The sequence below is a fragment of the Anoplophora glabripennis genome, unplaced genomic scaffold (genome assembly GCF_000390285.2).
Source record: "Anoplophora glabripennis isolate ALB-LARVAE unplaced genomic scaffold, Agla_2.0 scaffold29, whole genome shotgun sequence".
NCBI lineage: Eukaryota > Metazoa > Arthropoda > Insecta > Coleoptera > Cerambycidae > Anoplophora > Anoplophora glabripennis.
The window spans coordinates 484,868-498,211 of NW_019416257.1; the positions used below are offsets into that span (position 1 = coordinate 484,868).

General features: G+C 32.9%; 1 protein-coding gene across 1 annotated transcript in view; it reads right to left on the minus strand.

The window, feature by feature from the left end:
- Positions 1 to 385: 385 nt before the first annotated feature.
- LOC108908383 (facilitated trehalose transporter Tret1-2 homolog) overlaps positions 386 to 13,344 on the minus strand; it is a 39,017-nt gene continuing 26,058 nt past the window's right edge. The window contains exons 4-7 of the mRNA XM_018712421.1: positions 12,336 to 12,544; positions 9,530 to 9,659; positions 6,231 to 6,370; positions 386 to 1,177 (exon numbers count right to left, since the gene is read on the minus strand). Of these exons, the coding sequence (XP_018567937.1) occupies positions 386 to 1,177; positions 6,231 to 6,370; positions 9,530 to 9,659; positions 12,336 to 12,544 (1,271 nt within the window). The remainder of the gene's footprint in view (positions 1,178 to 6,230; positions 6,371 to 9,529; positions 9,660 to 12,335; positions 12,545 to 13,344) is intronic.

The window sequence follows — 13,344 nt, forward strand, 5'->3', positions numbered from 1 at the left end:
CAATTTAACTGAAACCACTTTTACATAAGAAAAGTGCGGGGTCCTTTTGTTGTCTATTTTTCTAATTATGTTTTTTGTTAATTATAATGTTCATGAAAACAACTAAATATAGAGTTTAATATTTATTAAAAATTATGATATAAACAAAATAAATTACTTAATCTATTTAGTCATCAACCAAAACGGAAGTAGACTTACTAATTTTGTAGCTAGATACAATTTTAGTCTTTTATCATTCCTTGCACTCTTACAAAATAATACTTAATACTAAGAGGTCGACATTCATCAAAATACACAAGTAAAAAAAATCACGTATATGAGCAAAAAATATAGTAGGCACTGTATTCAACATAAATTAGCTAAACCTAATTAAAGAAGTGATCACTTAAACCTTCAGCGACATCTTCTCAGTCTCATCGTGTTGCATCTTCCTCTCCCAACCCCTGTCCCTCCTAATCCAAAAGAAACTGCTCTGCGCGAAATAATCTTCGATCTGACTCAACGTCTTCGTCTTTGTCTCGGGCAAAGTCAAATAAAGAAACACACTGGCCATCACCGACGCCCCGCCGAAGATCCAGAACACCCCGGACACCCCCACCGCCCCCTTAACGAAGGGGAAAATCTTGGCGAAGCCGAATAAAACAAGATTGAACAGCATGAACGTGAGTCCACCCGCTAATCCCCTTATTTTCGCGGGGAACAACTCCCCCAGCATCACCCCCGGCAGTATCATAAAACCCACCGTGTTGGTGGCCACGTATATTAACACGAATACGGCGGCCAAGTAGCCCTCTCCGTGGCAATTCTGCTGCAGGATCGTTCCTAAACAAAGGGCTGATATGCTAGTTCCCAGTCCCGAGAGCATGGCGAGGGTTCTACGGCCGATCAGGACCAGTAGGATGCTGGCGATTATGGAGAAAATAAATCGAACGCAGGCCGTTAGGACCGCCACGAGGAAGTGATCTAGGCCTTCGCCCCCTTGGATGTGGCTTAGGATGTCTACGGCGTAGAATACTATGATGTACGTGCCAGACAGGATCTGCATGACGTTGAACACGTTTATTATGATGAAGGGTTTGATTACTTCCGGTTGGAACAGCGTGTGCAGCGACGTTTTTTTGTGTTGCTGGTTGTCTAGATCTACACGATGGATCAGCGCCTCAGTCTCCATCTTTGCCTGCAAAAATATTGCCATTAATGAGAGGTTTCCCGAAATAGAAAAAAAGTTTAGATGTCATGACTTTAGAGAAACGTTGAATAGCGAAAACCACATCTAGTCCAACCAAATTACAGTTGGAGAAAAAAAATTGTTACCTGGACTTTTATAAGTGGAAATGGTAAAAGGGCTTATAATAAACCTAAAAAAAATAAATGCGTGAGCAGGGGCGGCGGAGGGCTGATTTGGGAGGTTGAAAAGTTATGAAAAATTGCAGCATTAGGATTTATTGCTAAAGTTGACGTCAAACAAAAAAGTATTCAATACAAAAGTTGTAGATCATGCAAAAATCTACAACTTTTGTAGAAGTCACTTTTTAAGATAACCTCAAAATTTCCGCGAAAATGCGAAAACAGGTTCTTTTCTGATATTTCGTTTTTTATTTCTCATTTCCGCAAAAATAATTTAATTTTGACGAAACTTGGTCAAAGTATACCTTTCTCTGTCTTAAATAACCTCATTTTTTTAGATAAAAAATCAAGAAGTTCAAAAAAGTAGCATTGTAAATATGTAATTTATTTTAAAATTCGTTTTCAAATAAAGCCAGAAAAAAATGAAACAATTTTGCAAAATTTCGGTTTTTCCGGATATCTCCGGAACTACCCGGAATTTTAAAACTTTCTAAACAGCATATTGTTAGGTATAAAAAACTGCAACTTTTTTCTAATCTAAGCCACCCCGTATCTCTTACTGTTTCCTAGATCCTAATGCTATCCCATCCTTATCTTGGACACACTGTATACCTATGAATTCATCAAAATTTAAAAAAAATAGAAAAAAAATTATTATTTATTTTATTTATTCACTATTCGACCTCACTATGTTTATAGAATACTGTACAAAAATAGTTTTGGGTCAAACAATGAGACAGTTTTTTTTGTATTTTTTCCGTACAATTGAATGGTGTAGTCAGTTTTTGATTTTTTTTTTAAATTTAAACAAATTATCAACAATTACTGAAAAATTCATTGCTGTAAGTTATTTTTTACTATTTTGCATTTTTGAGCATGTTTTTGAACTGTGATTACAAATTTTTTTATTTCACCAAAAAGTATATGTCAAAACGAAAAAAATGATTACCGGCAGAACTCTGTACGATGATTTTTTTAAGTAGAATTTTTCTTTGAAAAAAAAGTGTTTCAGGCCGAAAAAAATGAATATCTCAGAAACTTCTTGATTTTTTTATCTAAAAAAATTTGTGGTTATTTAAGACAGATAAAGATATACTTTCACCAAGTTTCGTCAAAATTAAATTATTTTTGCGGAAATGAGAAATAAAAAACGAAATATCAGAAAAGAACCCGTTTTTCGCATTTTTCCCGGAAATTTTGAGGTTATGTTAAAAAGTGATTGTTACAAAAATTGTAGATTTTTGCATGATCTACAACTTTTGTATTGGATACTATTTTGTTTGACGTCAACTTTCGCCAGAAATCCCAATGCTACAATTTTTCATAACTTTTCAACCCCCCAAATCAACCCTCCGTCGCCCCTGCTCACGCATTTATTTTTTTTAGGTTTATTATAAGTCCCTTTACCATTTCCACTTATAAAAGTCCAGGTAACAATTTTCTTTTTTTTCACTCTAAATGAGTTATTTTGATCGGTCTAATCTCCTTCTTGTTAAATTCTTATTTTCTAGGCAGATATCATTTTGCAGAGCTAGTCAAAAATGTATATCCTCAAATCAGAAAGAATTTCACCAATGTTATAATCAAAAGCTATAAAAGTTTTGCGTCGATTGTAGGACATCATTTTACATTTGGTTACAGTTAAAAGTAGATTTGAACACCAACTACAGGGTGTTAAAAGTTTGACTGCCTTTATTTTAACGATAGAATACATTAAAATAAACAAATAAACCTTATATGACATGGGTCCTAAACTCAACCATTTCCAAGAAAAAAATTATCAAAATATCCAACTTGATGTACAAAAGTTCAATTAATTAAGGAATATTGACATAACTGCATAACATAAAATACAATGTTTATCACTTTTTTGAACTTATTTACGTTTAATTCTAAAAAATAATTAGCCTTGTAATAAATTTAAAATTCGATAAAATTCATATCGAGCAATGTGACAAGAGCGCGGCGGTTCATTAACACGAGGTACTAAGGTGTCCAGTAATCACCAATACGCAATTCTGTTGGTATCTGGATTCGATCGTGTCGGAGTGTTTTTTTGCGTACCACTATTTCCTTTTCTTGATATGTTTTCCAGCGAGTGCGCTAAAATTGGATTCGAAGGTGTCGTTCGTGTATCAAAAATGGTGGTAGACATTTTGAGCATATGTTGTAGTTTGTTTTGTACTTGTGCGCTTAAAAATTACTGAATTTTGCTTTTTGGTAAGTACCTAAAATATGATTATTTGGACGACGTGAATCTTTGGGTACTTTAATCACATATTTTTCAAATACATAATTTGATTAAAAGTTAAGTTTCTGTTTTAAGAGATTCATAATTACTAAAATTCGAGCTAAAATTTAAGCACAACACTATTTTCGTACTACAAAATCGACACATTTTATTTTATTTATTTAAAAACTGGAAAACAATTGTCTTGAAATTTACTAAATGATTCACAATAATAGTTGTTTACATTTTTTCCGTAGGACAAGTCTGCCGCGTGCACACGTGGTGTGCCCCAGCATGTTAAGCGCTGTTGTCACGTTGTGATGAAACTCCCCAATATTAATACTCGCTGTATTTTGAAGACTATTAATCTTACGCCCCTGTAATATACAATTTTTTGTTCATTTATGATTACTCCATCTCATGCTGAAGTAATGGCAGTCAAACTTCTTACACCCTGAATACAGGGTGTGAACTAAGTCTATGTATAAATTATGGGGGTGATTTTTTGGGTCATTTTAGACCCAATAGTTTTAATAAACCAAGTTACTGGTTTCCAAGACGTTAAAGTTTTTGAAAAATATCACTATTTTTCCATTATCTCTGAAGTTGTTTGTTGTAGATTGACGAAACTTGGGGAAATGACGTAACTAATTAAAGGTAATAATTCGGTATATTTCTATATAAATATGTCAAACAGTGGCGGAGATTCAAGGGAGCTTTGTCATTAAAACCTTCGGGAACACTACGCCACTGGATTTTCAGAAAAATTCAATAGCGCGTTTAATTTTCTGTCATATTTTTAATAAAAGAGATCTCTTGTATTTTCTTCACACAATAAATCATTTTCGAGTTACCTATATTTTTTTTGTTCATATTTAATTTTAAAATAATTTCTAATAGGTTTAAAAAAAATGACACACCAGCAGAAAATGAAGCAGATTTAAGACAACGAATCATAAATGGATGTCAGCAAGTCAGACAAATCCAGCAATTTTTGAAAAAATAATTTGCCAGTGATTTATTCGCTCTGTTTTGTTTTCGCTGGGATATCCTGTATAAGTTGTCAATGTTAGATTGTAATCTAACACATAAAAACAAAAAATTGGTTTTGATAACTGAAAATTAATTCATATTATGATGTAATATATTTTTTTACTTTCCATCTTCAAAAAAAAAGAAACGAATTGAATCGGTCCATAAATAACTCTTTTACAAGGGTTTTTCCATTATTTGAAAGAAAATTTAAGCAGATTTCAAAAATTGAAAAATACAGGGTGATTCACAAATGGTGACCAAAATTGAAACCTCGTATTCTTTCTCTTTCCTACAAAGTTTTTATCTAGGATGCTTCGTTAAAAACTTCGTTAAACTTGGTATATTTTTCTAAATAAAATAGTATGCCACTGCTTTACGGTAACAATCATGATATTTTCGGATTCGTCTTTCAATTTTCTACAAATTACTACTCTCTTATGTTTTTCGAAAAAAGCCTGATTTTCGAGAAAAACTTAAAAAACCAACTAAAAACACTTTTACTTGACATGACAAGCACTAATCATTCGGTTATTTTTATTCGAATAAAGAAATGAGTAACATTAGTCGTCATTTCAATGATTTTATTTGGTGACATGACAAGCACTAATCATTCGGTTATTTATTCGAATAAAGAAATTAGTAACATTAGTCGTCATTTCAATGATTTTATTTGATGACATGACAAGCACTAATCATTCGGTTATTTTTATTCGAATAAAGAAATGAGTAATATTAGTCGTCCTTTCAATGATTTTATTTGGGTAAATGCTCAAAAATACCTCAATTTCCACGAACGAAATTAAAAATATTTTTTGAATTTTAACACCCTGTATCTTTTTAACGAAGCGTCCTAGATAAAAACTTTATAGGAAAAACTCCCCTTAAAATTCACCAAAGAATAAGAGGTTTCATTTTTGGTCACCATTTGTGACTCACTCTTTATATAAGATATTCCGTTTGAAGAAAATATATTGTGTTACATCTCAAAGACCGGAAGTTGAAGAAAAATAAGTTATTCGTTGATACACACTGTAAAATAAATGAGCAAAGTTTCAATTTGACATAAATAACCAATAATGGGTATGTAGTTCCAACAATTAATAATAATTTAATAATTTTATTCCAGTCAAAGGAACGTAATTTTTTTCCCGTATATTGCATTAGTATTTAATTAAAAGGATGAATTCATCTTTGAAACGATACATCTTCCTTTATTAAAACCGATATTTCTTTGGAGGTCAATATTATCAAGATTCTATATTTTCTTGTGGTTATCGTTAAAAGGATATAAATCCTTGTTAAAGTTGAAATGAAAGGGAAATTGCTACCAAGGATAAACTAAAAATTGTCAGATAAATTGAATTAAATGATTCATCTCTCTGACAATATATCAAGGTTTCTGTTTAATACAGATTGTCCCAATATTTCGTGTAGGTGGAACTACTACAGAGCTTGCGATCACAATAAAGTAGTTGCCAGGTGATAAAATGTTAGTTTTTTTTTCCTTGTACAATCAAAACTGGGACACCATTCATATCCACTTTTTTTTTAAATTAAAACTGACAATTATCATACGCAACGTTAATAACTTTTGTTAAATTATAACTGTATTATTTACCTGCAAGCTATTTCCGCCTCTTAGCCAAGTTAATGCCTTTTTGGCACATTCGATTTTGTCATGTCTCACTAACCAAACTGGACTCTCGGGGAGAAAGAAAAAGGCTAAAATAGATGCTAGTGGCAGTATTATACTCAAGCCTGAAAATGATAAAATAATGTAAATTGTGGATGCGTCATATACAGGCCGTAACATTACAACGAGTCAGAAATGAACGAGCGTCTAAATTTAAGGATATTTTCTGTTTCACACCCTTTAAGTTAAAAAAAATATATCTGTACAAATTTATCAATATACTAGAATTTTTAGAAAAGTTATAGAGCTTGTGAGTTATACATATTGAAATGTGAATTGAAGAACATAAATTCTACATTTATAGAGTTTTAGTTCAAAATAAAGTTCGCCATAGGTTTTTTCACATTGATCGCCATTATACACTGTAAAAAAATCGGTGTGAGTGAAAGCAATAAAGGTTCCGAGTCTGAACTGAGTGAAATTATTGAGTACATTTTCACTCAGAATTGGGTATTTTGACCATTTCACTCTTTTGTGATTATATTTAAACTAAAACTGAGTACTTTCACTCAATTATAAGAACTGCTTAAATAAATTCTTCACGTAAATTCGTATTTGGTGCACTTGTACCTAAATCAGAAAATGTCCTCATTACTGAGTGAGTTTAAATGTATATGAATTTCGAGTAATTTGAATGGCGCCGTGAAGATGGCACCACTTACATATTGCTTCTGTAATCTTGATCACAGTTGATAGGGGCCCGTTAGATGATCCAGAAAAGCGTGATCGCCAGGAGAACAAGTCTTAGCCGGCGGCGGCGGCGGCGTGTCTCGGCCAGGACAGGAGGAGGCCCCGCAAAGTGAATTAATTTCAACACTGTATATCCTAATTAATCATTTATGAGTGATTTATATTTGCACTCAATATTTAGTTAATTAAAAACCAAGTCTGAGTAAAAAATGACTCAATAATAGTTAAATTTAAATCATGTTAGAGAAAAAGTCAACTCTAAATAAGTTTTATGTTTTATATACTCAGAATATAGTCAAAAGTCACTCAATTGATAGTTAGCAGTAACTCAGATTTGAGAAAAACTCGAGCATTTCTGATGCAATAGTTTCACTCATTTGTACTCATACTCAATCGGTTGTGAACAGAAATTGATACATTATTGAGTAAAATTGAGTGAAATTTGAGTGAAATTCTTTTACAGTGTATGCATGTATTCTCCACATATAATTTTGTTTCAATATCTGCAAAGATATTTAGAGATACAGTATCTCAAAAAATTTTAAATCTCAAACACAAATCTTTATATCAGAAAACATTCTTAATTTTTGACGAGAAAAGTGCTTCGTCATTATTGACATGTTGTAGTGTTACATCCTGTGTATTTAAAAAAATAATATTATCTTTCAGATGCGATTGCTACTCTTTTGAATTGCAATAATTTCCGAAATTCTAGGTAATTTAGTCGATTTATATCGCTGGCAATTTTAAAACCAAAAATCTTCTTGAAAAAAGTATGCCTATTTTTTATTTAAAAAAAAAATTGGCAAATTTATTCCTTTACTAGGTACCGAAGACACTTTAAGATACTTAAGTAAAATTTAGCAGAATTAGATTTGTCTCATTGTTGTTGAAATTACGGCATCATCATTCAAACAGAACTATAAATTATTTTGTCAGTTAATTATGCAGTTAATTTAATAACACAGCCACACAAAAAAAGAAAAGTTGTCTGTATTTTCCATGCGACATATGTTATCCGTAATGTTTTTGCATTCTGATCACGAATCCGGTGTCAGAATTGATCTATCACATCACAGGAATATCCTAACCTCAAAAAACAGGTAAAAATAGCAAAAATTCATGAAAAAGTGCTAGGAAAAATACAATTTTTTTTTATATTCAAATGTACATTTATATAGTTAAGACCCCGCCCAACGTGAATCCGTCAGAATTAATGGTTCTTTTTTAACCTAAAAAAAAAACGGTTCAATTAAGGTCAGATATCACGAATTTTCAAATATTCAACAGATTTGCGTCAAATTTGTTATACGGGGGTTTTCTGGGTCGCTGATGACGGATCCGAGGTCAATTTTGCAAAATTCTAGACGGCCGATCCAAGATGGCCGACCAAATTTTCGAAAAATAACAGAATCGTAACAAATTTGGTATACGGGGGTTTCGGGGTCGCTGACTACGGGGTCTGTTATTATTTGAAAATTTGGTCGTCCATCCGTGATCAGCGACCCCGAAAACCCCCGTATACCAAATTTGACGCGAATTTGTTATTTTTTGAACATTTGTTATATTTAGCCTTCATTGACCCGTTTTTTTTTTTGAGGTTACAAAAAGAACCATCAATTCTGACCAGTAATTCACGTTCGGCGGGCTCTTAACTATATAAATGAATATTCGAATATAGAAAAAAAAATGTTTGCATTTTTCCTATCACTTTTTCATGAATTTTTGCTATTTTTTACCTGTTTTTTAAGGTTAGGAAATTCCTGTGACTTAATAGATCAATTCTGACACCGGATTTGTGATTAGGAGGCAAATATACTACAGATAACATATGTCGCATGAAAAGTACAGACAACTTTTCTTTTTTTGTGTGGTTGTGTTATTAACTGAAAAAAACGAGTTGAATTAAATGCACATTTTTCAATATACAGTGCAAAATTATGAGAAAATGACATTCTTTCTTCTGCTTATCCTTTAATTCTTAAAAGTATTACTACTTTCTTAATTTTATATACAGGGTGTTAATTTTTTATTTAATTTCTGAAATAGATTTCCATTAATAATTATTTGTTAATTAATTTGTAGCTTAATTATAGGACCATATTGTGTCCAAGATTGATATGAAACGAGGTAATTATTTTACAGAATAATATCTTCAATATTTTAAAATATTTATGCACTTTGCTTGGGGCCACTTTTTAATTTTTCAAAAATTTGAACACTTGGTACATAAAGTTAAGGAAGTAGCAATATTTATAAAAATTTCAAGCAGATATTTAAAAAAATTGACATTTTCTCATAATCCTGGGACACATTATATATTTTTTTATATACAAACTTTAAAGAATATTTAAAATATTTTTTTATAGATCAACAGTCTAAAAGTTACCACTAAGGAAACTGTTTCTTTAACAGTTTCCGTTTCTCAGTGTAACACTATCCGAGCATTTCTTGCGAGTCTTTCGGCAATTTCAGCGAGTTTCACAGTTTCTTTTGCGACACGCATGTTTCAACTCTTCGTAAAACTAATTTACCTGCCACGTATCTCCAAGGTAAGAGGGTACCTAAGGCGTATATCAGAAGAATGCCGAACGAGTAGCTTGCGAAGGGGACACTGGAGAACATTCCTCGTAAGTGGGGCTCCGAAATTTCTCCTATTAGTACCTGAAATGAATCGTAAAGTTGGTAAAGTTTGTGTATTGATGGCTTTTCAGTCGAACCAATCGCTTTACTAAATTTTCCCGCTCCAATTTTACAAGGAGCAGACATTTTATAACGTGATCAATAAATTGTTATTGGAATTCATGAGACGCGACTCATAACAGTGTCGTACTCGATTCACTCTCCAAGTTTTTCTTTCAGTTTCAGTTTCAAAACGAAAATTTTGTCAAAAACATTCATTTTCGAACAAATTACAAACGGCTACAAAAAGTCGTCAACAAAAGATTCCTGTATTAAGGCCATTTAGGCCTCCTGATAATTTATCTCCCAGTTGAATCTATATTTGTCTCATAAAACACAAAACTGACCCTTAATGGAAGAAAAAAATCAACTATGGTGTTTTAACTTTTTGTTGTCTCGTAAATTAATTACCACTTTTGTTGTAATTTTATTATTTGTTTATAATACATGTTTACAAATTTAGAAATGGCAGAAAAGCATTTTGTTTACGGTACGGCCTTGTTTACGGCAATGCAACCGAAACACGTCGAATATATCGGCACAGATACCTCAACGGGTTTTACCGTGATACAAAGATTAAGAGATATGATATTGCGCATACCCTCAACTATGTTATGACGTCACGCGGAGAGTAAATAGCGATTTGTGGATAATGTTCTTAAACCGACAAGCAATGCTGTTAACAATGCTAACCTATTTTATAAGTTACCTTTCATGTCGTATGAATTCTTAGATCTAATTTATCCCCAAAAAAAGAGCTTTCCCTTTATATTTAAAAAACTACTTGAAATATATCAGATCTGATTTCAATAATAGTTTCAGCAAAATATTACTCAAAAGTTTTTTTATAATTTAAGCCACCCTAACTCAGTATTGTGCCAGCAATTATCCTCACTTTTATGGTAGTACTTGTCATGGGGGCTCAAAATGCGAGGAGCATCAAATCAACATTCAATTAAATTAAAAAACAATTTCCGTTTCCCCATTTTTTTTGTACAAAATCGGCCAGGGATAAGCTGGACCCTCAGAGGGTAATCAAAGTGAGAGCATGTTAAATCCGATCGAATCATATTTACAAGCGTACCATTTCCGTGCCCAATAAAATTCGTTTGTAAGCAAATGGAACAGTATAACCACCGATAATGCAGCATTTATCTTCCAGTGATAAATAAAAACTGATGGAAATAAATCAACGGAACGCCCTTTGTGTATTAAACGCTCGTAAAACTATATCTCGTTTTATTAGGACGATCCGACCGCAATTTATGGTAAACCTAACGGCGTATTTTATAGGGTGAGGTTATGCATCGTGAGCTATATGCTTATGTGTGCTCAAGTGTTTAATTAATGCATTGTTCCCATTATGTCTGCGACTGTCTGGGAAGGGGTATACAAGGTGACCCCAATTAACGAGCAACATTTTATCAGCGCGTTCTAATACGCTTGTGAAATGATAACATATCTGTAATAATGTCGGGGATTTAATTAAATCTTTGGCGAAGTACAAGTGAAGTTAATTGTGAAGAACTTCCCTTATACGGCGCCGTATAAGTATTTGCACAACAGTATGAATCAAAAAGGGGTAAGTAGTGTATATTTTTCTACAATAAACGCTGTATACTCTTACTATTGTACATGTCTGTCTTTGATCTGAAGCTTCGCATCGATCAATTTATTCGACACGTATCGGCACCCTAATGTCTGAATACACGCACAAACGACATTGATATGCTCGGCTAACGTGTCGGAATGTTCACCGACACGACAGGCCGACAGGGCAGGCATTAGGATGCCACTAGATACGTACCGAATAAATTGATCGATGCGAGGCTTCAGATCAGAGGCAGAAATGTAAAGGTTATTGTACAATGGCGTGGATAGTGGGAATTTCGTTTTTGAAATGGGTATTACACTATTTCTTTCAATGGCGGGATATGAAAAATTACAAAAAAAGTTGAAACGACGCAATTTGAGAAAACAAACTTATGATTTGAGTTTCTAAAGGTCAAAGCTAGACTGAATATGAATAAACTCCCGAATCAAAGTCACATATTTTCTTTAGATTTTGCCATGAGGACCACTGAGTTATCAGATCCTGTTATTTCCATTCAGCACATCAGATACATTTGAGTTAAAAACATGGATTACGTTAATGAAATTCCTGAGCGATAATTTAATTAATTTAAACTGGTCATATCCCTGACTGAGAAATAGTCAAATTTCTGGCGTTTTTAGGTACTGAAATCTTGAAAAGTAAAACATGTAGAACAAAAGTAAGCACAAAAATAAAATCCTTGATGTTCTGTTGTTCATTGTTACTATTTAAATTTACTCAAATGAAATAATAACTAAAACATGTGTTTGCTGTTATCCTAACCCCACATTTTAAGAATTATTTTCACGTACTTATAAATAAAAGTAAACAATTTTATATGTAGGACTAAGCAAGTAAATGCTATAAGAATATTTACATGTGGAATTGTATATAAAAAAGTTAGTATTTTCGTAGATTTTAGTTCCTAAAACCTTGATGGTCATGACATATCATTCCTATTATTTGATAAGCTTTATATTATTCAGTTATTAAATGTTTGAAATTATTTGTTTTTGTGGAAAACACTATTTAAAGAATATGACGCCCTTTTAATGCATACTCACTTGGCCTGCAGCGGCGGTGAGTCCTGCCGAGATTCCTGCAATCAGCCGACCTAGCAGGAGCACGGCGTGGTTTCTCGATAGCCCTATAAGGATCCAACCCACTATTAGGGGTATGGAGGCGATCTGTAGGGCTAATTTTCTACCGCAACGGTCCATCAGCACCCCGCTTAGCAGGGAGCCCAGTGGCGTCGCAGCAGAGTGCACGCTCGCTGCAAAAGAGGGATACATATTTTAACAGAAAAATAGAAATAAAGGTTAGGTATACATGTTATTAAAAATAGAATAGTATCACGAAATAAGTTATAATAATATTACAATAAATGAGACATATGAAAAACGAATTCTTGAGCAAGTGTGGCAAATTCTCACGTGATTATAATAAATAGCATTGCTAGTGGAATTACTTCCGCCAAAATCTAAATAAATTTATAGCAAGAAATGTTAGTTTTCGATGTTGGAAAAGCAACAAAATATGAATATGACGAATATTCTCTTTAACAGAAAATCAAAATTGAGAAGAAATTTTGAACAACAATGATGACGTTGTCTCAACTATTGCTTATATTACAACAGTTGAAGTTACCTGTTCTATTACTTGTTTTACGGTTGCTGCAACAAATATGATGGGATATGAGCAAGGACGACGTTTCATAAATAAAACGAGCCCAATTTTGCAATGCAACTTTCCATTTTAATATAAATAATAATAAATAGTTAATTGTTTAATGTTGTTTCCATTATTTAAATTATAATTATTTTTTAATTGTATGCAGAACGTTTTTCAAGATAATTAAAATTTTTAAGCGGGCAGCTATTTTGAACGCGCGATTTCAATTTCGAGTCGGCCGGAGTAGCCGAGCTCTCGACCCCCCACCACTACTTCCCATACATTTTTCGTGAATTTCATTCTCGGTCCAATGGTTTTAACCGACATTTTATCTGGGTTGGACGAGGGCGCAAGTTTTGCAAATTCACTCCCGGAAAGTACTCGGAATGACAAAGGTATTTG